The sequence below is a fragment of the Trachurus japonicus genome, chromosome 11 (assembly GCF_045865225.1).
Source record: "Trachurus japonicus isolate A0001 chromosome 11, Traja_1.0".
Taxonomy (NCBI): Eukaryota; Metazoa; Chordata; class Actinopteri; order Carangiformes; family Carangidae; genus Trachurus; species Trachurus japonicus.
In genome coordinates, this window is record NC_140917.1 from 7,246,308 (window position 1) to 7,274,095 (window position 27,788).

Sequence of the window (27,788 nt, forward strand, 5' to 3'; positions counted from 1 at the left end):
CTCTGCCCCATTCAGAAATAATATCTAAGAGATCAAAGGTCAGGAAAGCCGCTCGGCGTAGTTTCACACAGCGACGTGTTGTAAACCAGTACGAGGATTAAATAAGAGTGTGTGTGTCGCATCTATTTTAGGGTTTGTTTGATTTTTTTTCCTGTCAGCAGAGTTATGCTGAACCCCTCCCACTCCTGGTGCTGCAGGCCTCATTCTGTAAACAGAGCACACACACTCACACACACACACTCACACACACACACACACATCTGTGGTCTCTTCCCTCTGTCCCTCTGTCAGATGAGTCCATATGGCAGCTGTCATGTCGCCTGCTCCCTTTTTATCAAAGTCAGATCACGGCTGCTCCCATCTCCTCTGTCAGCTGATGTTTTATATATATATACTCTGTGTGTGTGTGTGTGTGTGTGTGTGTGTGTGTGTGTGTGTGTGTGTGTGTGTGTGTGTGTGTGTTGTAGGGACGAGTATATAGCGCTATAGGCCCCTCCAGTTCAGCAGAATTTCAGGTTTAATCAAGCATTCAATAAGCTGTACTTCCAGTTGCTCAAGGCAACAGCATTATATAAAATACCTCCAACCTCCCGAAGCCTAAATCACCGCAGCATCTCTAATAACAGACTTTTCTTCCTGCACAAATTTCCGCTCTGCCCACGACGTTCAAATTCAGCTGCTGTGTGTGTGTGTGTGTTTTTCGTGCACGTCTTCCTCAACAACACAGGAAGTAATACAGCAGTCGACCTTCTGAGCTAAATCTGAAGTGGCTCATCATAATAAACCGACTTAACTGGGATCACATGACTGGATTTTAGTAAAGGGGGATGGAGGTAAAACATCTCTGGCTGACATTTTGGAGGTTCACACGGTTTTATTACAAACACTGACTGAAATAGTTTATTTTCTGATGCCTCAGTAAACTGTGTCATTGTTGTCTGCCTCAGAAACAGATATTTTTCTGCTTTTGTCTCTTTTATGTCATAAAAACAATATCTTTGTTGACCAGATTTTTTTTTAAAAAGGCATTTGAAGGCATCACCTTGAATTCTGGGATGGATATTATTCCCAATTCTCTGACAATTAATTGAAAAACCAACAAGCAGCAGATAAACGATTTATCATTTCTAATGGAAACATATTGGTGTGTCATCTTTGATACTGATCAGAGATAATCAATTATTTTAAAGAGACCCCGAGGAGTTTGCTTTTGGTTATAAAAGAGTCTCATATTAATGTGGATGAATCTATGTTACCCACAATTGGATCAAATGGATCAATTTTCGATGAATATATCATTTTGTCTTACAGATATTTTGGTATTATTATTTATTGGTCGACTCGCCCAGCATTTCCTGGTTTTGGTTTCCCGGACGCTGCCCGGCGGGTCGCTAGTTGGCATTGTTTATCATTGGAACTACGACGGTATCTGATCGTCTTCAAACCTCCGACTTTCGTTCTTGATCAGTGAAAACATTCTTGGCAAATGTTTTCGCTTTCGTTCATCTTGCACCGGTCCAAGAATTTCACCGTGCGCGCGGAGGCTCATGGGAAATGTAGTGCGAAAACACTTCTGCTTTCCAAAACTCCTCGTATAGTCCCTTTAAAGCCTGTGAAGCAACACAATTACTGCATCACATTACTGATGAAGTTGTGTTTAAATATCAGTTATATTACAGAGACGTTAAACATCTACCACCTACTCTGAAACTGTCACATTCATAATTCATAATCTCCTCTGAACATTTAACCTCCTGTCGTCCTTCTGGGTCAAATTCACCCAATCTGTTCCCTTCCTCCATCCTTCCTTCTTTCTTTCCTTCTTTCCACAATCCTTTTTTTCCTTCCTTCCTTCCTTCCTTCCTTCCTTCCTTCCTTCCTTCCTTCCTTCCTTCCTTCCTTCCTTCATCCTTACTTCTTCCTTCCTCTTTTGATCCAATTGACCTAATCTGTCCCCTCCCTCCATCTTTCTTTCCTTCCTTTTTCCCCTCCTTCTTTCCTCCCTTCTTTCCCTTCCTCCTTCCTTCTTCTTCCTTCATTGAACGAATCTGTTCCTTCCCTCCATCTTTCTTTCCTTCCTTTTCCCCCTTCCTTCTTTCCACAATCCTTTTTCCCTCCATTTCCTTCCTTTTTGACCCAATTGGCCCAACCTGTTCCCTACCTCCTTCTATCTTTCCTTCCTTTTTCCCTTCCTTCTTTCCTCCCATCTTTCCCTTTGTCCTTCCTTCCTTCCTTCCTTCCCTTCGTCCTTCCTTCCTTGACCCATAGGACAACAGGAGGGTTAAATGTTCACTCGTATCTGTGCAGCGTCGTTTCAGTTCATGTTTCAGAAACGTTTTAATAAGTAAAAACAAAAATAAACACAAAAAATAAAAAAAGATGGAATAAAACCTCTATTGTCTCTATGAAGAGACACAATATGTTTCCCTACCAACCTCCTGTGTGTTGTGTTCTTGTCTTTCAGTGTTCGACCTGGTGACCGAGTGGATGTGAAGCCGGTCGAAGGTCGACTGGGATCTCATCTGGACCGTCCCTGAACCTCTGGACGGATTCTCTCAGCTGCTTTTTTGAAGAAACCATATTCCTACTGCTGTTTTTTTTGTCGTTTTTTTTACTCGTTCGATGTCGTCGGGGATCTTCCCTCTTCTCGTCCGTCGTCGTTTTGTCCCAAGCAAGCAAGACCAAAACCAGCTGCCAAACTGACTGTGTCAAGAAAACAAGAAGAAGCAAAAATAAATAAAAAATCAACGTAACTCTCCATCAGCCGATCATCACAACACAACAAGAGATTATTCAGTCATTTCACCTTAAAAAATTTAGAAACTAGACCACAGCTTTATTTCACAACATCCCCCATTCAACACATGACAGAGATATTTTAGGAACTACTGTTAAAACTTTATTATATCCGTTGTCTTCGGTCTTCAGTGTCTGCTGCTCTCCACACTGGGACGATGATCAGTGCATTATTGGCTCAAAGTGCTTTATTATAACCAGATCCTCCGGCCGATGGCTCGTCTGTAGTCGGCAGCGTGGTCCGCAGCGATAAAAGTCCTTTAAGGTTTGACTGACACGTCTTAAACCTGATAATATACCGGCACATCCACCATCACTGCTGCTGCTGCTGCTGCTGCTGCTGCTGCTATCTCAAAGGCTCGGAGATCCGTCGCTGTCTCAGTCTGCGCTGTGAAACACTGTTGACACTTTTCCTATCTCCTTCTTCCAGTCGTTTATATATATATGAGAGAGAAAAAGAAAAAGAAAGAGGCCTCTCACTCGCTCCTCCTCCTCCTCCTCCTCCTCCTCGTCTTCTGTTTCTGTTTTTCTTCCACACGTGGCGCTCGATCGCTCGAACCCCCGAATCCCCGAGCTTCTTCTTTCTTTTTGAATTCTGAATACTGAAACATGCAACTTTTGAAAACCTGCCACTGTTTTTACACGTTGTAGAGGAAGAGGAGATATACCACCTATAAAGCCATAATTAACTAAAACACCAGCCGGACACATTAACACACACACACCTCACATTAACATTAACGCCTCACAATGTCTAAGTGAGCTTCAGTCACGTCGGTGCACACACACACACACACATATACACACATATACACACATATACACACACACATTCAGGGAGTTCAATGAGGAAACTGCGACAAGCCCCAGATTTGTGAGCTGTGAGCTTCTGTTTTGTCCCGGGGCAGCCCTGCGGCGTCCAGCGTGGCCGAGTTCCCGTTGTCCTCGTTGTCCTCGTTGTCCTCCTTGTCCTCGTCCCCGTTGTTTCCTCTGCGTTGACGGATGAATCCGGACATTTTCATGTCTTTTCTGTGGGCAGAACCTCGCTGCCCTGCTAGAACCGGGCCCAAGCCCTCCTTCGTTCTCTTCTGTTGGGCCAAGCTAAACTCAGAGCAAAGACACTCACACAAGGGAATCGAACGCACATAGATCCTCACGTTTTTTATTTATTTATTTATTTGTTTTGTTTTTTTAAAGTCTTTTCTTTCTGTAACGCTGTCGATCACTCTTCTGTGAATGCCTTGACGCGCTCGTCTCGCTCCTCCTTCTCGTAGCTGCTGGAAAGGATTCGATGCTGCTCCTCCTCCACGCTGTCGTCCAGCAGTGACCTTCTTGACCTTTACAAGTCAAACTCAGTCCATTAACTTTAAAAAAAAACTATTTCTGCTATAGTTTAAACCAAAACTTCAAGCATACTGACCTTTACCGACTCTTCTCCTTCTTCCTCTTGAGTCGTCGTCGTTGTTATGTGTTCATCGGGGCAGATTTAAAGAAAGAAAGAAACACAGAAATTAAAAGTCACAGCTTGTGCCAAATTCAGACTGAGCTTCACCAAACAAAGCTGAGATCTCTAAAGCTGCCAGCAGTGTTGTTTACACACACACACACATATACAGTACACACACGCACGACTTGAATATTTGATTTGATTTAAGAAACAGTATTTTTCCATGCATGGGTTTTTACACATCACACAGGAAGTAACAACAGAAGTGCCAACAACTCTCCAACAAACTCTTCTTCCAACATCTGTTAAAGCTCATCAGACGTGAAAAGACAAAGTTTACATACAAGCGCTAAATGTTTACAGACGCCACTTTTTCTTTTCCATCGCGGATTCTTCTTCTTTCTTAACGCGAATCGTAACAAACTGTCGTGCCATAAACAACTCCCAGAAAACTCTCTCTCTTTCTCTTCTTCGGGCGGAGATATACTAGCTAAAGACTCGTTTTTTTCTTCTCAGAGGGGTCGTTGTATTTAAAGAGTTTACAGTTTCCTCACGCTCCTCATTTTGTTTACAGAGAAAAAAAGTTTTACTGCCTGTGTTTTGAATTTTGGCCAATAGACTGTAAGAATAAATAAAAACACCACAGACCAAAATCGATAATATCTGACACCCGCTGCCGTAAAAAAACAAACCCCATTTTAAATCTGTGCTGACGATCTCAGATCTAGAGCCATTTTCACAGGCGGTTCCACCTCAATGTTTACAAAACGCTGCTCAACGGACGGATTTGTACACAGGAAGAAATGTTTACACTGGGACGTTGATGAACCGAGTGGATCTGCTGAGGAACTTTTCATACTGAAGGTTTTTTTATAAGTGAAGAAGCGGCGGCCATCTTGGAAGAGGCTGAGACGCTGATTATTCAAACTCTGAGCTGATTTTTGTTTTTTCTTTGCGCATCAGCTGAAAGACTTTGTGATAAAACAATGACGACTACAACTTCAAGACGGATGTTTTGCTTGTCCCTCGTTGTCCTGCTTTTCTCCTGCCGCGCTGTCTCCACGGTAACCGACGTCAGGACTCTGACCGGCGGCGGCGCTGGCTCTGCAAAAACGAGCAACACCTTGTTCCTTCTGACCGGATACAAGCCGCCGCTAGCGCCGCCGCCGCCCGCCGGACCCAAGGTGGCGCCGAAAGCGGCCGAGGTGGAGGACGGGGACGGGGACGGTCCTCCGGCGATGGCCGAGCTCCCGCCGAAGCCCCTCCCCCAGACCATGTTGCCGAGGAACATGACGGCCGACGCCCTGAAGCCTCCGCTCGGGGCGGCCCAGGTGGCTCCGCCCCCCAGACAGCTGGTGGACGTGGACGTGTGCAGGTAAAGAACTGAACTTCCTGTTTCCTGTTGTGTGGTGTATTTTGAAAGAGGAGCGGCTTAAAGGGACATTGTGTAAATTCTCCTGTTATCTATTCATGAAAATCAATTATTTCATTCAAAAGTCTGTTTTTCATTAATCAATAATCCCCCCCATCAACAAACTGAAGTGTTCCTTTCAGCTCTGAATGAGCCGTTCATTTCATTCATATCTACATGGAGCGGGTAAGCTCTGTTGCCATGGCTGCCATGTTGTGTCGCCATGTTTTTACGTTCAGTGGCAGCGTGACGGTAGGAAACCACGGAAACTCAGCGGAGACACCGGAGCTGTCGGCTCAGGTCGAGGTGGCGTCTGTGAAAAGTCACCGTGGTAACGCAGTGAGGAGGAATGGAGCGTTACACTGATGCTGCATTCACCTGCAGTCGGGCAGACGGCCATCGCTAACAAACCAGATGTCATTTTAGTCACAGAAGTCCAGAGAAAGCCGGTAAAACGTGGTAACGAGGTAAACAATACGACATTGCCATGACAACATATTGTCACGTGTATTGTTTTGCCTCGTGCTGACGGACCACTTATTTACATAGAGGCTTGTTTATGCCGTTACATGCAGCGGCTGACGTCCGTCTGCCGTCTGCCCAATTTCACGTGAATGCAGCATGAAAAATACGACTGAGTTTCTTGCGATATACAATCACAACGCTAGATGGGAGTAATTCCTACACAATGTACCTTTAAATAACTCCTCTGACATTTGATTGGATTGTGGATAAAGGGGGCGTGGCTTAATGTTCTGTACAATGGAGCCATTGGACTGAGTTTCTACTCACCTGTTCATTTCAAACCTTCTTGTTCTGCAGTGGTTTAAAGAGGATTTCTGCTCCATTTGTCCCTTAGCTCCCAGCTCCAGAGTCCTAGTGTTGGTTAAATCATTGACGTGTAACTAATTCCAGGGAGAATGGAGAGATGGATAGATTAGACTACACAAATATACACATCATAACATTGTATATGATAAATAACGTTATGTACCGCTCCATTGATTTATTTCTCACTGGCTTTGTTGAAAACAAATGCACATGATCGAGAGGAGGGTTAGCAACACAGAGATAAAAGCGACCGGACTTAGTATAGTTCCCCTTCAACGGCTAATATAGTACATACATTATACATAATTATACATAACAGAGGTGTAAAATGATGCATTAATATTGTCTTGTCCAAATTCAGATGAAACGGTTTTCATAAGTTAAGACCAGAATCAGGTGGATCAGTGTTCAATAAATAAATCAGACTGCAGCTGGAATCCAGATGTGCAGCCTGAAGTGTTATGTTTTATTTATATTTAACACAGGAGTCGTCCCAAATGACGTGTGATTTTGTTGTCAACAAAGTGTTTGAGAGAGATTTTGATTGAAAACTCTTTTCCCTCTAAAGTTGGGACCAGATTCATGTAAAAAGACAAATGAACAGTTCTCATAGACGACACAAGATTCAGATTTAGAAAACGTATTTTTCACGTCACTGGGACTTTAAAGAGTTGATGGAAATCAGATGTAATGAATTATGAATTAATAATGCAGAGAAGAGCGGAGGGACCATCGTATGAAGCCGTTTGATGGAAAACGTCGGAGATCAGTTTCCTCCCGCAGCAGAAATCACAACTTTTTTTTTTTTTTTTGCTGGCGGGCAAAATAAAAATCTCAGAGAAGCCAAAAAAAAAAAAAAAAAAATGCTGAGGCTGAGGTGTGTGTGGTTTGGAGTCAGCAGAGCGAACCTTCAAAGGTTTTGGAGCCTTCAAAGTGAAGTTCACTGGTTGTAGCACTAATTTATTCCTGTGTAACGTGTTGAACGCGCCGATCGCCATGACAGCGAGGCGCATCATGATTCCTCTCCTCCTCCTCCTTCCCCTCCTCCTCCTCCTGCCATTGCTGCTGCTGCTGCATGAAGCTCTGATCTCCATCTCGACCGAGGCTTATATTTTACACTGAGAGGCGTCTCGCTGTTGCCAGGCAACGTGTAATCAGCTCTAAATCAGTGGTGTGTTGGCGAGCGGCAGCAGCAGCAACGGCAGCGCTAACAGCCCGGCGATAACAGACAAACAGATCCATAACTCAACAACAACAACAACAACACAGAAGCTCAGAAAGCCTCGAGAGAGAGCGACGCCCGCAAACTGTTGATGAGGCCGAACTCTGCACCTTCACCCAGCAGAGAGAAAAGCAGAGAGTTCATTCCTCCAGATAAGAAGAGAAAGAGAGGGAGAGAGAGAAAGAGAGATGCTCCGACAGTGAGACGTAGGCAGCAGCTCTCAGTGCAGAAACAAAGCCATGAAATATGTATAAACAGCATTAACTGCTGCTGTGGAGCACCAGTGTGTTAGATACTCTGGTGGAAAGTAACTGAGTATTTTTTTAAATATAATTTGATGCAACATTGCCATTTTATTCCTTTTTATTTATTAATTATATGTATGTATTTATTTGTATTTTATTCTATGCAATTTACTTACTTTACTTTATATAATTTTTATCCACTCCCTACTCTTGTTTTCCCCGCTGCAAATTGTGCCGTGACAGCTAGCGTTTCTGCCCTGTTTTTAAAAGGATAGTTCAACATTTTGGCAAGTTGGCCCATTGCCATAATCCCTATAGTCATAGCAGTAGGTTTGTCACCTTTATTTGTCGGTGCAAGCTATTTTTAGAACGGCGGAGCAGAGCCGTGAGCTGCTCAGAGCTATGCTACGGTTGGAGGCTAATGAGATTTCTTGGTTTCCCTCACCAAACTCATCAAATACACAATCCAACAACTCCAAAATGCTTTTGTGGACAAGTTGTGACCTGCACATTCACCACGCTATGAGATAATAACACAACGTTACCAGACAGAGTTGTTTTAGAGGGAAATTCATGCAAAACCGCTGATGCGTGTTGCCTTCAGGGACAGTTTTTCATCAAGCAGTCTCTGCATTTCCCTCTAAAACAACTCTGTCTGGTAACGTTGTGTTATTATCTCATAGCGTGGTGAATGTGCAGGTCACAACTTGTCCACCAGAGCATTTTGGAGTTGTTGGATTGTGTATTTGATGAGTTTGATGAGGGAAACCAAGAAATCCCATTAGCCTCCGATGTAGCGTAGCTCTGAGCAGCTCGCGGCTCTGCTCCTCCGTTCTAAAAAATAGCTTGCCCCGACATTTAAAGGTAACAAACCCTACGGATTACGGTTGTGACGCCTCTCCGATGGCCTATGAACTCGCGCAGGGTCGTGATTGGTCGGGGTCGTACTTGTAGTGTTGCCGCAGTCTCCCGACCAAGACACGGCCAGAATTTATGCCACTGTGATCTGAGATGAAGACCATCATGAAAGACAAAAAAAAGTCTGATTCTGGCCTTAGCCGCAAAACCGACCTTGTAAGATCAGTGCCTCCGACTCGGTGTCCTAGATCTTGTCTTGTGAGAAACATGGACTACTTCACAGCATGACGACACAACACCAAAACTGCGACGTGCATAGTTCCCCTTTAATTCCATTTGAAAGGTGTGTTTGTATATACTTAGTATGTGCGCAGATGTCCTATTTTTGATCATTATTTTATCATGTAAAACACTTTGGGCTGCCTTTGTGTATGAAAAGTTCTCTATAAATAACGTTTGATAACATTTACTCAGGTACTCTACTTCCATTTTCCTTCACTTTAGATTTCTACTGCACCACATTGTACTTCATAAATCAGCCAAAATTGATGCATCAATAATTAAAATAGATTAGTATGAAACAATAATGAGCCATTTTACTTTTACTTCTCTATATAAAAGGGTGAAACCTCTGTCATTTTTAATCTCACTGGCACCAGAAAACACCTAGTTGAGTTTTGGCTGAACTAACAAACAGCCAAATAGTCAAATACAGTGAACAATGTGCTGCAACAGAGAAGGTCTGGCCTCTAAATTATATCTTCCACATGTAAATAAACATGTTTGTTTGGAACAAGACGCAATAAAAATCTTATTTTTATTACAATTATCATTTTAATATATTTTTTCTGGTCAAAAAACAGAAATCTCACAGTGTTCAGCTCTCATTTTGCAGCCAGACATCTCACCCCATGTCTCTGCTCCTCTCCGCTGTGCAGGGGCTACTTTGACGTGATGGGGCACTTCGACAGCACCTTCAACTGCTCCCAGGGCAGCTACATCTACTGCTGTGGGACCTGCCACTACCGCTTCTGCTGCGAGCACCAGAGGAACCGGCTGAACCAGGACGCCTGCACCAACTACAAGTCCCCGGTGTGGGCCGAGGCTCTGGCGCCCGTCACCCAGCCGCCCAACAAGCCCGACCCGGACTTTGAGACGCTGCAGCAGCAGAACAGCAGGTCAGAGTTCTGGTCACTCACCAGGTTAAAGGGAAATTGCTGTTTTTTCACAACCTGGACCTTATTTCTAGCATAAAATACGACCATTGGTGTTGATGAAATTAGCTCCAGCCGAGAGCTGCGTATATCCGTATACTGTGAGTCTACAGGGAAGCGCAATGCAGCCTCTAAATAACACATTATCTGCCACGAAACTCGTTCATTTCACCAATATTTTGTTCTGATACACTAGTGCTATTCCCCTCTGATAATAATCATTCCGCTTCTGCATTCGGGTCCATTTTTATCTCTAGCCGGAGCTTTAGTGAGTCCAGGTTGAGGAGAGGAAGCCTGTGGAAGCTGAACTTCATCCAGCTGCTCATTTTGTTCTGACAAGTCGGAAACACGCAGAAAAGAACCGTAGCATTAGCGGTAGCAACAAGCCGCGCCGTGCTCAGAGATGACATCATCCAGGTCAGAGGTCAGTAGGTCAAACTACAGTTGCCGGATGTTGATAACAGCTAACCCCGGACTCAGAGGGGAATAGCACTAGCCTATCATAACTAAATATTGGTGAAATGAACGAGTTTTGTGGCAGATAATGTGTTATTTAGAGGCTGCATTCTGCTAGAAATAAGGTCCAGATTGTTGCTGTAAAAATTCCCCTTTAAAGCCAGTTTAACTCTTAAAACTGTTTAAATACACACTTCCTGTTTTCTGTTAATAAAAACAGCACGGCCTACGTGATCGGAGGGGTGATCTCCTTCACGCTGGTGGTTGCCGTGGGCGTCAGGATCGCCTTCAGCAAGGTGGCACGTCGCCCCCGCAACAGAGACATCAACATGCCCAGGTGAGAGTCAGAGAGTCACGTGTTTGCAGGTACCGAGTCGACGTATTTTTTACGTGTTGGTATCGACTTGGTACACTGCAAAAACTCAAAATCTTTCCAAAGATATTTGTCTTATTTCTTGTCAAAATGTCTCATTTCTAGTCGAAACTAAACTCTTTTCACTTAAAATAAGAATCATCACCTATGTTCATCATTCACTTGTTTCAAACAAATTTTCACTTGAAATAAGTAGAAAAATCTGCCAGTGAAAGCAAGGTTTTTGTGCTTGTAGTAAGAAAGAAAAACTTGATCCTTGATTTTTCTACCTTTTTCAAGTGAAAATATGCTTGAAAGAAGTAAAAAGTGTCTAAAAACAAGCTACTTTTTAATGTGATGAGTCTTATTTTAATTATAATGAGATTTGTTTTGACTAGAAATTACATTTGGACTAGAAATAAGACAAATATTCTTGGTATTCGTGACAACCCTAGTCCAGATCACCTACAGTACTACTTTAAGAGCTGTAAAGTCATTTAAAGACAAGTTAAAATGGATCAATATGTAATCGTCCGTCCCTGCAGGTCATTGGTGGACATCCTGCGCCACCAGTCGAGCCCCGTGCAGCAGGGAGAGAGGAACAACACCGCGGTGTTGACCACCACCACCTCAGACGGACGCACATCCAAAAACCTCTACACTCCCATCCTGCAGAGCAAAGACAACCGCAGTAAGTGACAAACACAACAGAACAGAACAGAACAGAAAAAAACAACAACACGACAAAAAAAACAAACAATCAGGTTAATTACACACAGAGAACGAGGTGCGTTCACAGTCAGCCGAAGCGATTGTTGTGTGATTCAGGGGGCGTCGACGTCTCCCACCGGGACGCAGATGGTAATTGTCGCTGCTTTTTTTTAATTTCAGATCTCAGCCTCAGTAACACACATCACACACACGTTTGTTGGGGACTGAGGCGTTGCCAGACTCTGGTTTATTTAAAGACGCTGATGAAGCCGATAATCTCAGTGGGCTTTTATTTTGAAATTAAGGCAACACTACATCAGTCATTAGCCAGAATGTGTCTTAACAGACCTTTTAATCACTCGTAGTGTCGATGCAGCTTTTTATGAGCCACTCAGGTTGGATTCCCTCTATGTGCATATTATTATTATAGTATTATATTATTTCTGTACCATGGAGAATTTTTATATAAGGATAATTAACATGTTTGTCTTTTTGTGTTGTTCCTTTTTTGGACAGATGTTCGGCTAATGAGGATTTTAAGCTAAAAAGTTGCTAATGAACTAAACACTAAAGACTGTAGCTGAGGCCCTGAGGGTTGGCAGGTTGTTAAGTAATAAAACATCAAAACCAGCCGTTAGTTCAGTGTGTAAATGCTCTTTATTCTGTCTTTATATCGTCTGATGTGTGAGCTGTTTTAATATTGTCTAACTCAGACTGATTGTATTTTTTTAAAATGTAGGATGTAAAAGAAAAAAAGAAAGAGTAAGTCTTTATTTAATTTTGGTTTCCTGTATCACAGCGTCGCTGCCAACGACACAGAAATGTTTCTCGCATTAACAGATTTTAGTCGGAGCGATCACACTTCTCCGCTCGCAGGAAAACAACGAGAAGACGAAGTTTCCTTTTCCTTCTGAGCTGTGGTGTATGAATGTGTTGATTTTTATTTGTTGTGCTCTTAACAATTCACACAACAACACACACCAACAACACACTTCTCTCTTATCTCTCTCTTTCTCTTCACTGCTGCTCCGTCTCTCTGTCGCTCCGCCACTGTCTCTCACCCTCTTCTCTCCGTCGCTCCAGGATCTCAAAGGTTTTGTGACTCTGCAAAATCCTGCTCATGTCGGAAAAATGAAAATACACAAGAAATATTAGATTTTTTTTATATTTATCACAGAAACTCCCGCTGTTCTCCTGGGAGAAGGAGAATTTGAATCTACATTATGAAAACTGGACACCGAGGCTCATGATTGTTGTTTGTTTTCTGAACCAGTCACATAAACCAACACAGTCTGTGTCGTATTACATGTTGATCTGGTTTAATATCAACACACTGAGATAATAACTCAGTCTGATCCTCTGCACATGATGACCTGTGATTCACGGATTGAAAACAGCTCAGGCTGCAGCTACTGTTTGTTTTTCATTCATTTGATTCATTTTTTCCATTAGAACAGAATCTGATTCAGGATTTTTGTCAACATACAAAGACATTGATTTGGTATTTTGGTGCATAAACATAAATACAGTTAGGAGAGGATACATTAAAATTAGGATTAGAATTTAACCCTCTTGGGTCTGAGCCTGTTTGGGCCATTTTTGAATATACAGTACAGTACCACCATGTTTGGTATCTTTTTTTTTCAGCACAGCTTCCCCTATATGATCTGACAATTATTTATTTTTTTCACTTTAACCTATTTTATTGACATATTGGGCCCAGATGACAGTCATATCATCTGATTCCACCACTTTTTTCTGTTTTGTAAAATGACAAAAAAAATTATCGATTGGACAAATATCAAATTAAAACAATTATATATCTGGTTTTACAAGGTTCATTAATGTCAAACAAAAACTGTGAGAGAATTTCAAATCTGCACTTTCCAGTCCTAGTCGAGACCTAAGGTTTTTCTGTCACGGTCATTTGAAAACGTCAGGTGATCTGATCACAGACATCGGAGGGTTAAAACTCAAAGACATCTCAGTTCACAGTGACCGTCACCTTTGTGGAGTTTCTTCTCTTTAAATTATTAATTTTTTTATCAGAATAAATAAATAAATAATCTGCCGGTTGACTCATTGATTCATTGACTAATTGACTAACAACAACAACAACAACACAGTGCAGCGAGCTGAGCTGCAGATGAGCAGCTGACTGAAGATTAAAACTGAGTCAAGACAAAACTCAGCTGATCCTGGAGGGACCGACCCTCTCTCTCTCTCTCTGAACTGTTTCTCTCTGTTTCTCTCTCTCTGTCCTCCTTCAGCCACTAACCATGTGTCCATCCACGTCTCGATCGAATCATCTGAAGATCGATAAAAAATATTAATGTGACTAACGCCGGCTCGAGTGTGTTTCCACCTGAGACCTTTAAATCGAATGAAAAGCCGTGCGTAATGACGTCATGTGCTGTTTTGCGATCATATTGCTGCATCGAATTGGTTTTGTTGCAATTTCATTTGTTTCCATTCGTTTTTGTACAAAATCGCAAAATAGAAGGAACATCCATCCATTATCTTTAACCGACAGACTAAGGCCCAATCCCATTTCTCTTTTTTACCCCTACCCCTTCCCCTACCCCTTGCCCCTCGCCCCTTGAAACGGAGCTACAAGGGGTAGGGGTAGAAAGTCAACCCCTCCGAATTGGGACACCCCTTCAACAGTCACTTACGTCATCACGTAGTGTCACTGGCTTTTACGTAAGCTGATGCGGCGAGCTTTTGCCAGAAATCAAATAGCCGTGTAGGCTACCATATAACTTAATAAAATAAGATAAAACTTAATGCAGACTGATCGGTTCATTGTAAAACATTTATTTACTGATGTAAATGTGGTGATTTCTGTACACAGAGCCCAGAGGCAGCTGCCTGCTCCTCTGTCTGATACATGAAGCTTCACTTTTCAACCAAATAACTAATGCTACTGCCACAATTGTCAGATTTCATCAATTAGACCAACATTTAAATGCTAAAAAGAATTTAACATGCTGGTGGTAAACCTCTAAAAACCCGCGGATAAGTTAATTAACGACCGCCTTCTCTCCCGGCGGGACCGGGACGAGGACGTAATTTGGCCGGCGGAGCAGCGCTGCAGACCGGCTGCTGCCTCTGTGAGGAGCCGCTCCTCCTGGAGCTTCACTTCTCCGAAAAATCGTCGGAGCAAACTTCTAACCCGTCGTCATTTGGGTAAACTAACCGCACATTTGGGACCTAAACAGTTACTTTCTCGCAAGAAAAAATATTAAAACTTAAGAAAGTGACGTAATAACAGCGCTACAGCAAGAAATAAAACAGCTTTTCGTTTTACAGCCACTGCTGCCGGCTGCCGCAAGATGCATTATGGGAAACTTTTCATACCCCTCCGTTTGGAGTGTGCCTCTGAAAAATCTCCGTTTGGAGGGGTATGTAGCCCTACCACTTCCCCCTACCCCTCTGTCCTAACGGGGATTGGGACACCCCTACCCCTACACGTGAACGCGCAAAACGGAGGGGTAGGGGTAAGTGGTAGGGCCAAGGGGTGAAATGGGATTGGGCCCAAGTGTGATGAGCTGCTGGAGTCGTTGCCTGGAAACCACTGAGCCATACGCACGCCGGCCAAGTTAAGTTGGTAAACAGGCTGTTGCACATGTTATAGGCTATAGGCTGGTGTTTATAATACAACATGCTGCTCATCTAAAAACCGTTTTGATGCAGATGCAGATGCAGATGCAGATGCACCGCATGTTAAAGAGACACCTACAACCTTCTGGGAGATGGTGACTCTTCACATGAAGCCGGTCTGTCGCCTGAACACCTGCATCTTCTGTTAAAGCAGAAGTAAGTGATATATTTGTGTTAATATAAGTCTTAAATAGTTATATCTTCCGACAGCAATCACTTACATATAGTGTTTGGTCTGAAACACGGGTCTCTCAGTCACTCTGCTCTGCTCTGAGCCGAGGAGAAAACATTTATCGTATCCTACAGTTTTTATCCAATGAGGAGAGAGAACAGCATGCAGGGCTGTGTGTGCAGCCAAGGAACGCCCTGAATGTGGCGACGTAGGGACGAGGACTGTTATGGTGCGTTCAAGGAAACTCGTATTTTTCCGACGTGAACTGGTACGAGTTCACCGGTCGGAAGTTACGAGTGGCCGTTATAGTGACTTTCACCGGTAAAACAGGTCGGAAAAACACGAGTGGGTTGCCTGAAACGCTACAAAGTCGTAAGTTGTGACTTGAAGCTGTAATTTACGATTTCAAAAGCCTGCCTGGAACGCAGCATTAGCGAAAACGACCGGACCACTTACTTCTGCTTTAACTCCCGCTGTGTCTTTAACAACTGGGAATGGTAGAGGAATTGACAGAAAACATCACACGCAACTCACATTTATCCGACAAAGAACTGCTTCCATCAGCATTTGGCGCATAAACTTTGTATCGAGATCGACTGTATTAACTTTTTATTGATATTCATCATAGTTAAAGCAGAAGTAAGCGATCCGGTGGTTTTGGCTAACTTCTTGTCAGCCGATGGAGTTAGCAGTCCCCGTCCTCGTCCCTACGTCACCACATTCACGCGCATCCCTTGGCTGCACACACAGAGAGGACTGCCCCTTTATGCTGTTCTCTCTCCTCATTGGATAAAGGTTGTAGGATACAAGGAAAGTTTTCTTCTCGGGTTAGGGTTACACTCTATAGAAGTGATTGCTGTCGGAAGATAGAACTATTTAAGACTTATATTAAAGGACAATTCCGGTCGAATTCAACTCGGGGGTGTATTTTCATATCATTTTAGGTCTAAAAGAATGAATCTGAAGATTTTCAGTTTAATCGCTCCTGTTTTGCGGTAGTTGCGTCTGTCCGCGCATCGCCGCGGCAGCAATGAATGGGAGTGGATGTAAGTTCCGCTGTTTAGGCTGTTTCCAGCCCTCAAAGCCGCAATTTTTTTCCACAGACAGCGTCAGATGGAGACTCAAACATGCACCGAGAAGTTTATTTACTTCAAGCAAGCCGACATGTTTGTAAAACTAGATCTAATTCAAAGTCTCCCGGAGTCTCGCGCGAGACCCAGTTGCCGTGCGCGGTGTGTTCAGGAGCAGTAGGAAAAGCTACCGTTGTGTCATAAACACAGGAATATCAACTCTTTACTTGCTTCAAGTAAAAAAAACTTCTCGGCGCATGTTTGATTAGCCACCTGACGCTGTCTGTGGAAAAAAATGTACACTTCAAGCAAGTAAAGAGTTGATATTCCTGTGTTTATGACACAAGCGGTAGCTCCGACTGCGCCTGAATACACCAGCACTGCAACTTCGGGCTCGCGCGAGACTCCGGGAGACTTTGAATTAGATCGACTTTTACAAACATGTCGGCTTGCTTGAAGTAAATAAACTTCTCGGTGCATGTTTGAGTAGCCATCTGACGCTGTCTGTGGAAAAAAATTGCGGCTTTGAGGGCTGGAAACAGCCTAAACAGCGGAACTTACATCCACTCCCATTCATTGCTGCCGTGGCGATGCGCGGACATACGCAACTACCGCAAAACAGGAGCGATTAAACTGAAAATCTTCAGATTCATTCTTTTAGACCTAAAATGATATGAAAATACACCCCCGTGTTGAATTCGACCGGAATTGTCCTTTAACACAAATATTCCGCTTACTTCTGCTTTAATAGAATTTCACTGTTTCCATAAGACATCTTAATCCGATATTGCTTAATGCGAATATAAACGTGTGGATGGAAACATGGTTACTGTCTCTCTCTCTCCCTCTTTCTCTCTCTGTACTGACACATGTGCTGACTCGACACTCGTCTTGTGTCTCTCCAGTGGTTTGTGTCCGTCAGTTTGTCAGCTCTGCTCTCTTTGCAGCTGGGAACTTGCACCACCATTTTAACCAGCAGGGGTCTGCTTCCAGCCCCAAACACTCTGCGACCATCGGTAAGACTCATGGTCAGCAGCAGCGCAGTAGCTCAGGCTGCGGCGGCGGCCGTGATGGCGAGCTGCCGGCCGGTCCCACGGCCTTGACCCCCCCACCCCCACCCCACTCCACACTGTCTGTCTGTCTTGTTGTTGGTTTGACAGCCTGTTGTATTCGCTCTTCAATCAGCTGTGTCACCCTCAACACACACAGATTTGTGGCTTTTAAAGGGATAGTTCACCCAAAATTAAAATTTCACTCATTATCTACTCACCCTCATGTCGACTAAGAGCTGGGAGAAGTTTCAGAGTCCTCCGTGGCTTCTCTGAGTTACGGGGGGGTCCGCGCAGCAGTATTTGTCCATATAATGGTTGTCAATGGATACCAACTTTCTTTGTCCAAAAAGACACACCAAAAAACATCCAAATACCTCCATGCTGCTCGTCTGTAATGTCCCTCTTGTATTGAAGCCCCGACATGAGAAATTGTTCCGAAAAAAATTAAATAAGTCTATATTTTAAGCTTGTTTGTAGCAGAAGCTCCCAGTGTCTTGGTTCACTGCACTGACACAGGAACAATTTCTCATGTTGGGGCTTCAATACAAGAGGGACATTACAGACGAGCAGCATGGAGGTATTTGGATGTTTTTTGGTGTGTCTTTTTGGATGAAGAAAGTTGGTATCCATTGACAACCATTATATGGACAAATACTGCTGCGTGGACCCCCCCGTAACTCAGAGAAGGCACGGAGGACTCTGAAAATTCTCACAGCTCTTAGTCGACATGAGGGTGAGTAGATAATGAGTGAAATTTGAATTTTGGGTGAACTATCCCATCTTTAACGTGTTGAAAGTGACACATCGTTGATATGAGCGTGAGCTAAAAGTTGTCTGGCCTGCTCTCTGCTTAATGCAAGCCTGTCTGCCCCCCCAACCCAACACCACCTCCAACTACGACCACAAGCCTGCTTCTCCTTCTCCTTCTTCTCCTCCTCTTATCTGTGTAGCAGTGATGTGCCCGTGTGCTTCCTGCCGACGCTGCACATGAGCGGAGGTCGCTGCACTTCCTCAGTCTGTTCTCCCAGGCTTTGCACCGAGAGAAACAAAAAAGCAATGCAGCAGCTGATCTGGTGCATCTAACATGGCTGACACTGATGATGATGATGATGATGATGATGATGATGATGGTGAACCCAGGGACACAGCTGCAGTCGAGGTTGTTAAAGGGATAGTTCAACATTTAGGCAAATTGGCCCATTGCTCTAATCCCTATAGTCATAGCAGTAGGTTCGTTACCTTTATTTGTCGGTGCAAGCTATTTTTAGAACGGCGGAGCAGAGCCACAAGCTGCTCAGAGCTGCGCTATGGAGGCTAATGGGATTTCTGGAATGGGATTTCTCTCATCAAACTCATCAAATACACAATCCAACAACTCCACAACGCTCTGGTGGACAAGTTGTGACCTGCACATTCACCACGCTATGAGATAATAACACAACGTTACCAGACAGAGTTGTTTTAGAGGGAATTTCATGCAAAAACCGCTGATGCACGTTGCCTTCAGGGACAGTTTTTTATCAAGCAGTCTCTGTACTTACTAGGTCTGGTACAAACAATTGTCACTTGACTTTTCTAACTGTTTTAGTCAAGATTCAAGATTTCTTTATTATCGTTTCTTGTGCACTACGTACACAAAAAACAAAATATCGTTCCACCTCAGCTCGTACAGTATCACAGGGAGACCCAAAAGATCAACAATAGGCTAAAATGATAATAAAATAATAAGAATAAATGACATAAAAACTTGAAACATATCGTAGAGCAGCAGCCTGAGTACAGTTAAAGTTCTTATCTGAAGTAAATAAAACTGGATTAGAGTATATAGTATAGTATTATAGACTATAAATACTGGATTAAACCACAAGATGAGCACAATATAAACAGTGTTTTCATATGAGTTTGTCAGTCGTTCAGTTGCTAATGTCAAACCAGCTAGATATTATATCTGCAGTTTCCATGAAGTATAGAAAAGGAAGTCGTTAAAACACTCATGTTATAAATATACTGTAGATTTGTGTCATGACCCTTTAAGGAGTTCAGTTCATTCTCGACACTTCTTTAGTTTTAAGTCTTTCCTCTGATATTCGTCCTTGGTTTGTACTTGAGCTCCGTCCTCAGTCGTCCACTTCATCTCTCTGACTCAGACACTCTGCACGTGTTGAAGTTCGTTTCTCCGCGACTCCGTCATCAGACCTCTGTCAGCCATCGTAGGTGTTTGAAAGAAAGAAAGAAAAAAACAAACTCATCCTGCACATGAACTCATTATCCGATGCTGCTCGGTGACGTCGCTCAGCTCAGCTCCGACTTTAAACCCAGTGATCTCTCAGCTGGCATTGCTTTTTTGCCACAGTGTGTGTGTGTGTGTATATAAATATAACATGCACGGTACAGAAGTCGATGTGGTGTGTGTTCCCCGGGTGACGTTTAACAGAGACATTATTGGCCATTATTGCCCATTACTGTCAATGGTCAATGACCAGTATATGTCCAGCAGTAATCTTAACAAGATGGCAGCCCATAACCATTACCACCCCGAATGGACTCGACATCGATTGTGTGTCTGTCTCAAACGCAGGAAACAACAGCAAATGGACTCATTTCCACAGTTACATCATCTTTTCTTGCTGCTTTTTATATTTTCACATTTTTAACTTGTTTATCTTTTTAAATATTTTTTAACGTCCTCATAATTTATTATTTTTTTGGTAACCCTGTCATTTACAGGCCGTTAATTGCGTGATAATGTCAAAAAATAGCCTAGAAATAACAATTAATTGCGTCATAATGTCTAGGAATAGCCTAGAAATAACAGGTCAGTTTCATGGTAATGTCAAGAAATACATATATAATAGAAGTAACGTTTGAATGTGTAGAAATAGCCCAGAAATAATGGTTAATTGCAACGACTTGGTGGAGAAAAATTCTGGCCTTTCCCAAAAAATGTATGTGTAATCTTTTGCCTTTACGAAAAACATGACATTACTATGAAATTGACCATTATTTCTAGGCTATTTCTTGACATTACTATTCAATTACTTGTTATTTCTCGACATTATCACATAAATAACCTGTAAATTGAAGGGTTACCTTTTTGTTTTGTTTTGTTTTACAAATTCACCTTCTAAAAATTCCTCCTCAGAGGAGAAGTGAAGTTTCTACTCGTTCTATCTCGTCGCTGTTTTAAATGTGCAGAAGCTGCAGCACATGTGGGGGTCACTCTCTCTGTTTGCTGCCTGGTAAATAAATAAAATAATAAAATAATAAAAACTATGACTGTCCTGGCATCGTACTGTATGATGTAACTGATATGAGTATACATGTTGCAAAACAGCAACACCCCTGCCCCTCCCCCATACTGCTAATCTTACATAAGACAAATCATTTTTTATGTGTATTGATCGATGTGCTGCTTTTGCACTTTGCATAAATGTGAATGTGTGTACATAGACCCCCACCACCTCTACCGACCCTCCACCCCCCCTCCCCCTTTAGATGCCATCAGTGTATTTCTATGTATCTACATGTGGCCGATGTGTTTGTGTGTTCGAGCCTCAGATTGAACAGTAACAAGAGTCGTATTAATAGATGGTCGCCATGGAGCTCGGAGACACTTCCTGTGTGTCTACTGATCATTAACCAGCTCGTATCTTCTCCTCTTGTTCTGCCCTCCCTTCTTTCTCTCTTCCATTTCTGTAATCTCTCTCCATCGTTTTTTTTCTGCCTTTTTCCACCTTCATCTTCCTTTTTTTGCTCCATCTTCATCTTTATTCTTCTCCCTCGTTTTTCCATCTTCAATCTAACATTTCTCTTCCCTTCTTCTTTTCCTCCAATGCTTGATCAATCAACCCCCGTTTCTCTTCTGTATCTCTTCTCTCTCCATCCATCGCTTCTTCTCTTCTCTCCAGAGCGTGGATCCCGTATGAACAACACCCCCCAGCTCTCCTCCGGCCCCTCCCTGCTCTCCGGTAGCGGTAAAGGCGGCGGCGGCGTTGGCGGCCTCGGCGGCGTTAGCGGCCTCGGCGGCGGCGGCATGAGGCACAACAGCAGCCACCCGTCCTTCTCCCACTCGTTCCACAACCTGGCCCAGCTGCCGCCGTCCTACGAGACCGCCATGAAGCCGGAGCTCAGCCGCTACAGCTCCCTGAAGAGACTGGGTGAGGAGGAGGGGAGGGGAGGAGGGGAGGAGGGGAGGAGGGGGAGAACAAGGGAGGCACAGAGGGAAACCTGAGGGAGGGGGGGAGGGCAAGTGGGACCAATTGATTATTCAGGCCCCAGTGAGGCCTTTCAGGTGATGTCACACACACACACACACACACACACACACACACACACACACACACACACACACAGAGAGACCAGCTGATGTTTACGTTACAATTCACCAAACACACATTAGTTTATTCTCATTATGCGATAAAACCATCCTCCTGGGTCAAGGAAGGAAGGACGAAGGGAAGGAAGGAAGAAAAGAAAGAAGGAAGGAAGGACGAAGGCAAAGAAGGAAGGATGGAAGGACGAAGGGAAAGAGGAAAGGAAGGATGGAAAGAAAGAGGGAAGGAAGGAAGGAAGGATGAAGGAAAGAAGGAAGGACAAAGGGAAAGATGGGAGGAAGGATGAAGGGAAAGAAGGAAGGAAGGAAGAAGGGAAAGAATTAGGAAGGAAGGAAGGAAGGATGAAGGCAAAAAAGGAAGGACGAAGGGAAGGAAGGAAGGACAAAGGGAAAGAAGGAAGGGAGGACAAAGGGAAAGATGGGAGGAAGGAAAGAAAGAAGGAAGGAAGGACAAAGGGAAGGAAGGAAGAAAAGAAGGAAGGAAGGAAGGAAGGACGAAGGGAAGGAAGGAAGAAAAGAAAGAAGGAAGGAAGGATGAAGGCAAAGAAGGAAGGAAGGAAGGAAGGAAGGACGAAGGGAAAGAAGGAAGGGAGGAAGGAAGGAAGGAAGCACGAAGGGAAGGAAGGGAGGAAGGACGAAGGGAAGGAAGGAAGGACAAAGGGAAAGATGGGAGGAAAGAGGAAGGGAGGACGAAGGGAAGGAAGGAAGGAAAGAAAGAAGGAAGGAAGGGCGAAGGGAAAGAAGGGAGGAAGGAAAGAAAGAAGAAGGATGAAGGGAAGGAAGGAAGAAAAGAAATAAGGAAGGAAGGAAGAAAAGAAAGAAGGAAGGAAGAACGAAGGGAAAGAAGGAAGGAAGGAAGGATGAAGGGAAGGAAGGAAGGACGAAGGCAAAGAAGGAAGGAAGGAAGGACGAAGGGAAGGAAGGAAGGACAAAGGGAAAGATGGGAGGAAAGAGGAAGGGAGGACGAAGGGAAGGAAGGAAGGAAAGAAAGAAAGAAGGAAGGAAGGGCGAAGGGAAAGAAGGGAGGAAGGAAGGACGGACGGACGAATGGAAAGAAGGAAGGGGGAAAAGATGGAAGGAGGGAACAGATCAGGTCAATTGGATCAAAAAAGGAAGGAAGAAGAAATGAGGACAAAGGGAAGGAAGGAAAGAAGGAAAGGAAAGGAAAAAGGATTGTGGAAAGAAGGAAGGGAGAAGGGAAGGAAAGGAGGAAGGGAACAGGAGGGTTAAAGCAGAGCTGCACGACTAATGGCAAAGTGATCAAAATGGCAATATGGCAGGAAAAATGTGTCAGAACATTGTTGTGCATCATCATCAGCACCCATATTCACTGTGTTGCTATAGAGACGACATCCAACAGATCTTATTCTGAGGACACAAAGGGACGTGTTTGTTTGGTACAAGAAAAAAAAAATCACATCATCGGTTTTATAGTTTTTAAGTCAAAATAATAAAATAAAACAAACCATTCACACTGAAATCTACTCAAATAAACACTATGCAATGTTATCGACTCTAATTTAAAGGAACTGTGCAGAGAAAATAATTTTAAAAGCGTCTCTGAGAAGTTTGTAGTTAGTGGATCTGTAGCTTTTAAATCACAGAGTTAACAAATTAGGATTTAGCTGAGTAATGATACATTTATTTGAGTTAATTTGACTTTAAATGACACATTGTTTTGTTTGTGTCTAATAAACATAAAAATAAGAAAAAAATATGTGTTAGAAAGCCTTCTCTTACCTCCCCCACACTATAGTAACATCAACAGTTGATCAAAATAGATAAATAATAACAGTACTGCTGCAGACAAACCACAGGACATGCAGAGCTCCAGACTAACTATTTTTTTACTAGGAGCACTGTGCCACCCCCCCCCTAATTTAAAATTTTAGGAGCACAAGCAGAAAATTTAGGGGTGCATACTGTAAATCGACTTGCAGAGCAAATATTCACATTTCCTTTTCATTCATCATGATCCTTGCACTCATCTGCCTGACGCCTGTGATGACAGATTCCAGTTTCTTTGAGTCCACGTTTTTTTTACCACTGTTAAAAAAAAAAAAATAGCAAATTTACTAGTTGCAGTAAAAATGTACTTGCACTGTCTCAAATTTAAGGGGCAAAATGCCTCCATCGAGGGGCAGACTGGAGCCCTGACATGTGATGAAGCTTTAGAGAAAAGAACAGGTGATGTAAAGTTGTGTATTTAGGGATGTTGAGCTGTGGAGAAACACTTTGGTTGAGTGTTTGACAGAGTTTGGTCATGTGACTGTGAGTGTTTGATAATGAAAGGAGAACTCCTCCATGAAGAGGAGCTGAGATCCGACTTTTAATCTCTAGTGTCAGAAACATTAAAGGTACATTGTGTAGGAATTACTCCCATCTAGCGTTGTGGTTGTATATCGCAAGCAACTCAATCGTATTTTTCATGCTGCATTCACATGAAATTGGGCAGACGGCAGACGGACGACAGCTGTTAACGGCATAAACAAGCCTCTATGTAAACAAATGGTCCGTCAGCACGAGGCAAAACAATATGTTGTCATGGCGATGTGGTATTGTTTACCTGACCCACGTTTTACCGGCTTTCTCTGGACTTCTGTGACTAAAATGACGTCTGGTTTGTTGCTGACGGTAACGTCTGCCCGACTGCAGGTGAATGCGGCATCAGTGTAACGCTCCATTCCTCCTCACTCACTGCGTTACCACGGTGACTTTTCACAGACGCCACCTCGACCTGAGCCGACAGCTCCGTCCGGTGTCTCCGCTGAGTTTCCGTGGTTTCCTACCGTCACGCTGCCACTGAACGTAAAAACATGGCGACACCACATGGCAGCAGCACCGAGCTTACCCGCTCCATGGAGATATGAATGATATGAACGGATAATTCAGAGCTGAAAGGAACACTTCAGTTTGTTGATGGGGGGGATTACTGGTTAAAGGCCCCATGGCATGAAAAATGTGATTTTGGTTATTTTTTCGTGCTTTGGGAGGTCTCTGGGCCACGTATATACTGCCCCATGCATCAAACTGGTCATAAACGGAGAAACACACACCGCCCATTTGTAGGAACTGTCTCTTTAAGACGAGCAGATAGCACTTCCTCCTTTCTGTGATGTCACACACAAGGTAACTCCGCCCACCACGACCAGTTGTTTTTTTTTCAATTTTTATGAATGTACCTTAGGTTTCAGTTACTTGCCTGTGATTGGCCCGACCACATGCCACTCAAAAACAGTGAGCCAATCAGAGGAGAGGTTCTCATTCTCTCTTCTGGTTGGCCAAATGACCTGTGCCTGCTAGAGCTCCAGAAAGAGGCAACAGAAAGGAGCAGTATAAACGATATTAAGCAGATCACAGGTACTCAAAACCAATGATACATCTTGTTAGGAATATCAGCAGGTAAATAAACCCAGCGAAAAGTGCACAGCATGGGGCCTTTAATGAAAAACAGACTTTTGAATGAAATAATCGATTTTCGTGAATAGATAACAGGAGAAGTTACACAATGTCCCTTTAAGGTCTTCCGCTTCCTGTAACGTGAGATCATCTCTCGTACCTCCATAACTTTACGTTTGGTTTTCCATAGTCGACTGATCTTTGTTGTTATGTTGAGTGTTGAGCTGCATGTTCTCATAAACACCGTCCATGTGGGAATGGAGCGTTGGCTCAGTGCGACTTCACCACATTTCCTTCAGGTTTTTCGTCTCTGCCAGCTTCAGCTCAGAGCCACCGATTCTCTTCTTTTTCTCTATAATTTCTCTATTAACTTCGTTGCTCTCTCACGCAGTCGATTCTCCTGCGAAACCAGGAGGAGTTCATCATGGCCGCAGCCGCCAGGAGATTAGTGACTCATGCTGCAAAGCCAAAACAACCATCAGCAGTTGTAGCCGTGAACGTGCAAAGTGTTTCTGCTAAACAGCCACAACCGTAAAGTAAACAACGTGAGACAGAAGGAGGGGAAATGATCAGAAGGGCGGGGGAAGGAGAGAGAGAGGGAGGGAGAAATGGAAAAGAGAAGACAGACAAGAGTGAAGGTGCAAACAAGGTGAAGAGAAGAGAAGCATCAATTTATTAAGAGTAAAGTAGAAAAGAGTAGATCTTCTACGTTTATATCCATATATTTTAAGTATTTTTGTATTGCTGCTATATATTTATCTTGCATTCTATTCTTTTTAGTGTTTCTATCAGAATGTAGAAGGGGAATGACAGAGGAATTTCCTTTGGGATTAATAAAGGATATCTATCTAGAAGGAGGAGGGAGGGGCAGAGAAAAAAGAAAGGAAAAAAACTTAAATGTAGAAACATATGGGGGGAGAATAAATGTGAGGAAAGAGAGGATGAGATGAGGGGCGGGCGGTGAAAGAGCTGAGTGGGCAAATAAGGATAGGAAAAGGAAAAAAAGATATTCAGGAGGATAGAGATGTAGAGAGGTCGACCGAGCAGAAGAATGAAGGGAGAGGCAGCGGCAGAAAGAAAGGAAGGAAGGAAGACAGGAAGAAAAGAAAGAAGGAAGGAAGGACGAAGGGAAGGGAGGAAAGAAGGAAGGAAGGACGAGGGCAAAGAAGGAAGGAAGGAAGGAAAGAAAGAGGGAAGGAAGGAAGGACGAAGGGGAAGAAGGAAGGACAAAGGGAAAGATGGGAGGAAAGAGGAAGGGAGGATGAAGGGAAGGAAGGATGAAGGGAAAGAATTAGGAAGGAAGGAAGGACGAAGGGAAGGGAGGAAAGAAAGAAGGAAGGAAGGAAGGACGAAGGCAAAGAAGGAAGGGAGGACGAAGGGAAGGAAGGAAAGATGGGAGGAAAGAGGAAGGGAGGACGAAGGGAAGGAAGGAAAGATGGGAGGAAAGAGGAAGGGAGGACGAAGGGAAGGAAGGAAGGAAAGGGAAAAAGATGGAAGGAGGGAACAGATCAGGTCAGTTGGATCAAAAAAGGAAGGAAGAAGAAATGAGGACAAAGGGAAGGAAGGAAAGAATACAGGAAAGGAAAAACGATTGTGGAAAGAATGAAGGGAGAGGCAGAAAGAAAGAAAGGAAGGAAGGAAGGAAGACATGCAGGATTGGAGGGAAAGAGAGATGTGTAGATAGAGGAGGGGGAGGGGCGTTGGCCGGCCGGCCGGCTGGTGGCTCGGTCGGTCGGTGGGTCTGACTGCAGCTCATCGACCAGGGAAGAGAAAGAAAGGATGTTTGAGAGGCATCGGCTTGGCAACCGCTCTCTCTCTCTCTCTCTCTGCAGGGGGAGGGGAGTCGCTCTGCAGGCTGAGTGATGGATGGCTACTACACGGGCCATCGTACGTGTGTGTGTGTGTGTGTGTGTGTGTGTGTGTGAGGCAGTATACCTGGAAGTGGAAGCAGTAATGAGGTGAAAGCAGAGACCAGATGAGGCTCTTTATTACGTATTTCAGTCCCGTCAAAAGGAGAGAAAACATTTCGGTAACACTTTAGATTAGGGAACACATAGGCTATTCACCATTAACTATAGGTGCTTATTAATATGCATATACAGTAAGTAGCTTACGTTACAATTCACCAAACACACATCAGTTTATTCTCATTATGCGATAAAACCATATGGGTCAAGGAAGAAAGGAAGGAAGGACGAAGGGAAGGAAGGAAGAAAAGAAAGATGGAAGGAAGGACAAAGGGAAAGAAGGAAGGAAGGAAGGACAAAGGCAAAGAAGGAAGGATGGAAGGACGAAGGGAAAGAGCGAAGGAAGGAAGGAAGGATGGAAAGAAAGAGGGAAGGAAGGAAGGACGAAGGGAAAGAGGGAAGGAAGGAAGGAAGGATGGAAAGAAAGAGGGAAGGAAGGAAGGGAAAGAAGGAAGGACAAAGGGAAAGATGGGAGGAAAGAGGAAGGGAGGACGAAGGGAAGGAAGGAAGGAAGGAAGGACGAAGGGAAGGGAGGAAAGAAAGAAGGAAGGAAGGAAGGACAAAGGCAAAGAAGGAAGGAAGGAAGGAC

General features: G+C 43.7%; 1 protein-coding gene across 1 annotated transcript in view; it reads left to right on the top strand.

Annotated features, from left to right (window-relative positions):
- Window positions 1-5,134: 5,134 nt before the first annotated feature.
- The window catches only part of shisa7b (shisa family member 7), a 32,064-nt gene continuing 9,410 nt past the window's right edge, over window positions 5,135-27,788 (top strand). The window contains exons 1-6 of the mRNA XM_085790817.1: window positions 5,135-5,618; window positions 9,749-9,988; window positions 10,701-10,817; window positions 11,378-11,523; window positions 17,396-17,464; window positions 21,409-21,657. Of these exons, the coding sequence (XP_085646943.1) occupies window positions 5,230-5,618; window positions 9,749-9,988; window positions 10,701-10,817; window positions 11,378-11,523; window positions 17,396-17,464; window positions 21,409-21,657 (1,210 nt within the window). The 5' untranslated portion in view covers window positions 5,135-5,229. The remainder of the gene's footprint in view (window positions 5,619-9,748; window positions 9,989-10,700; window positions 10,818-11,377; window positions 11,524-17,395; window positions 17,465-21,408; window positions 21,658-27,788) is intronic.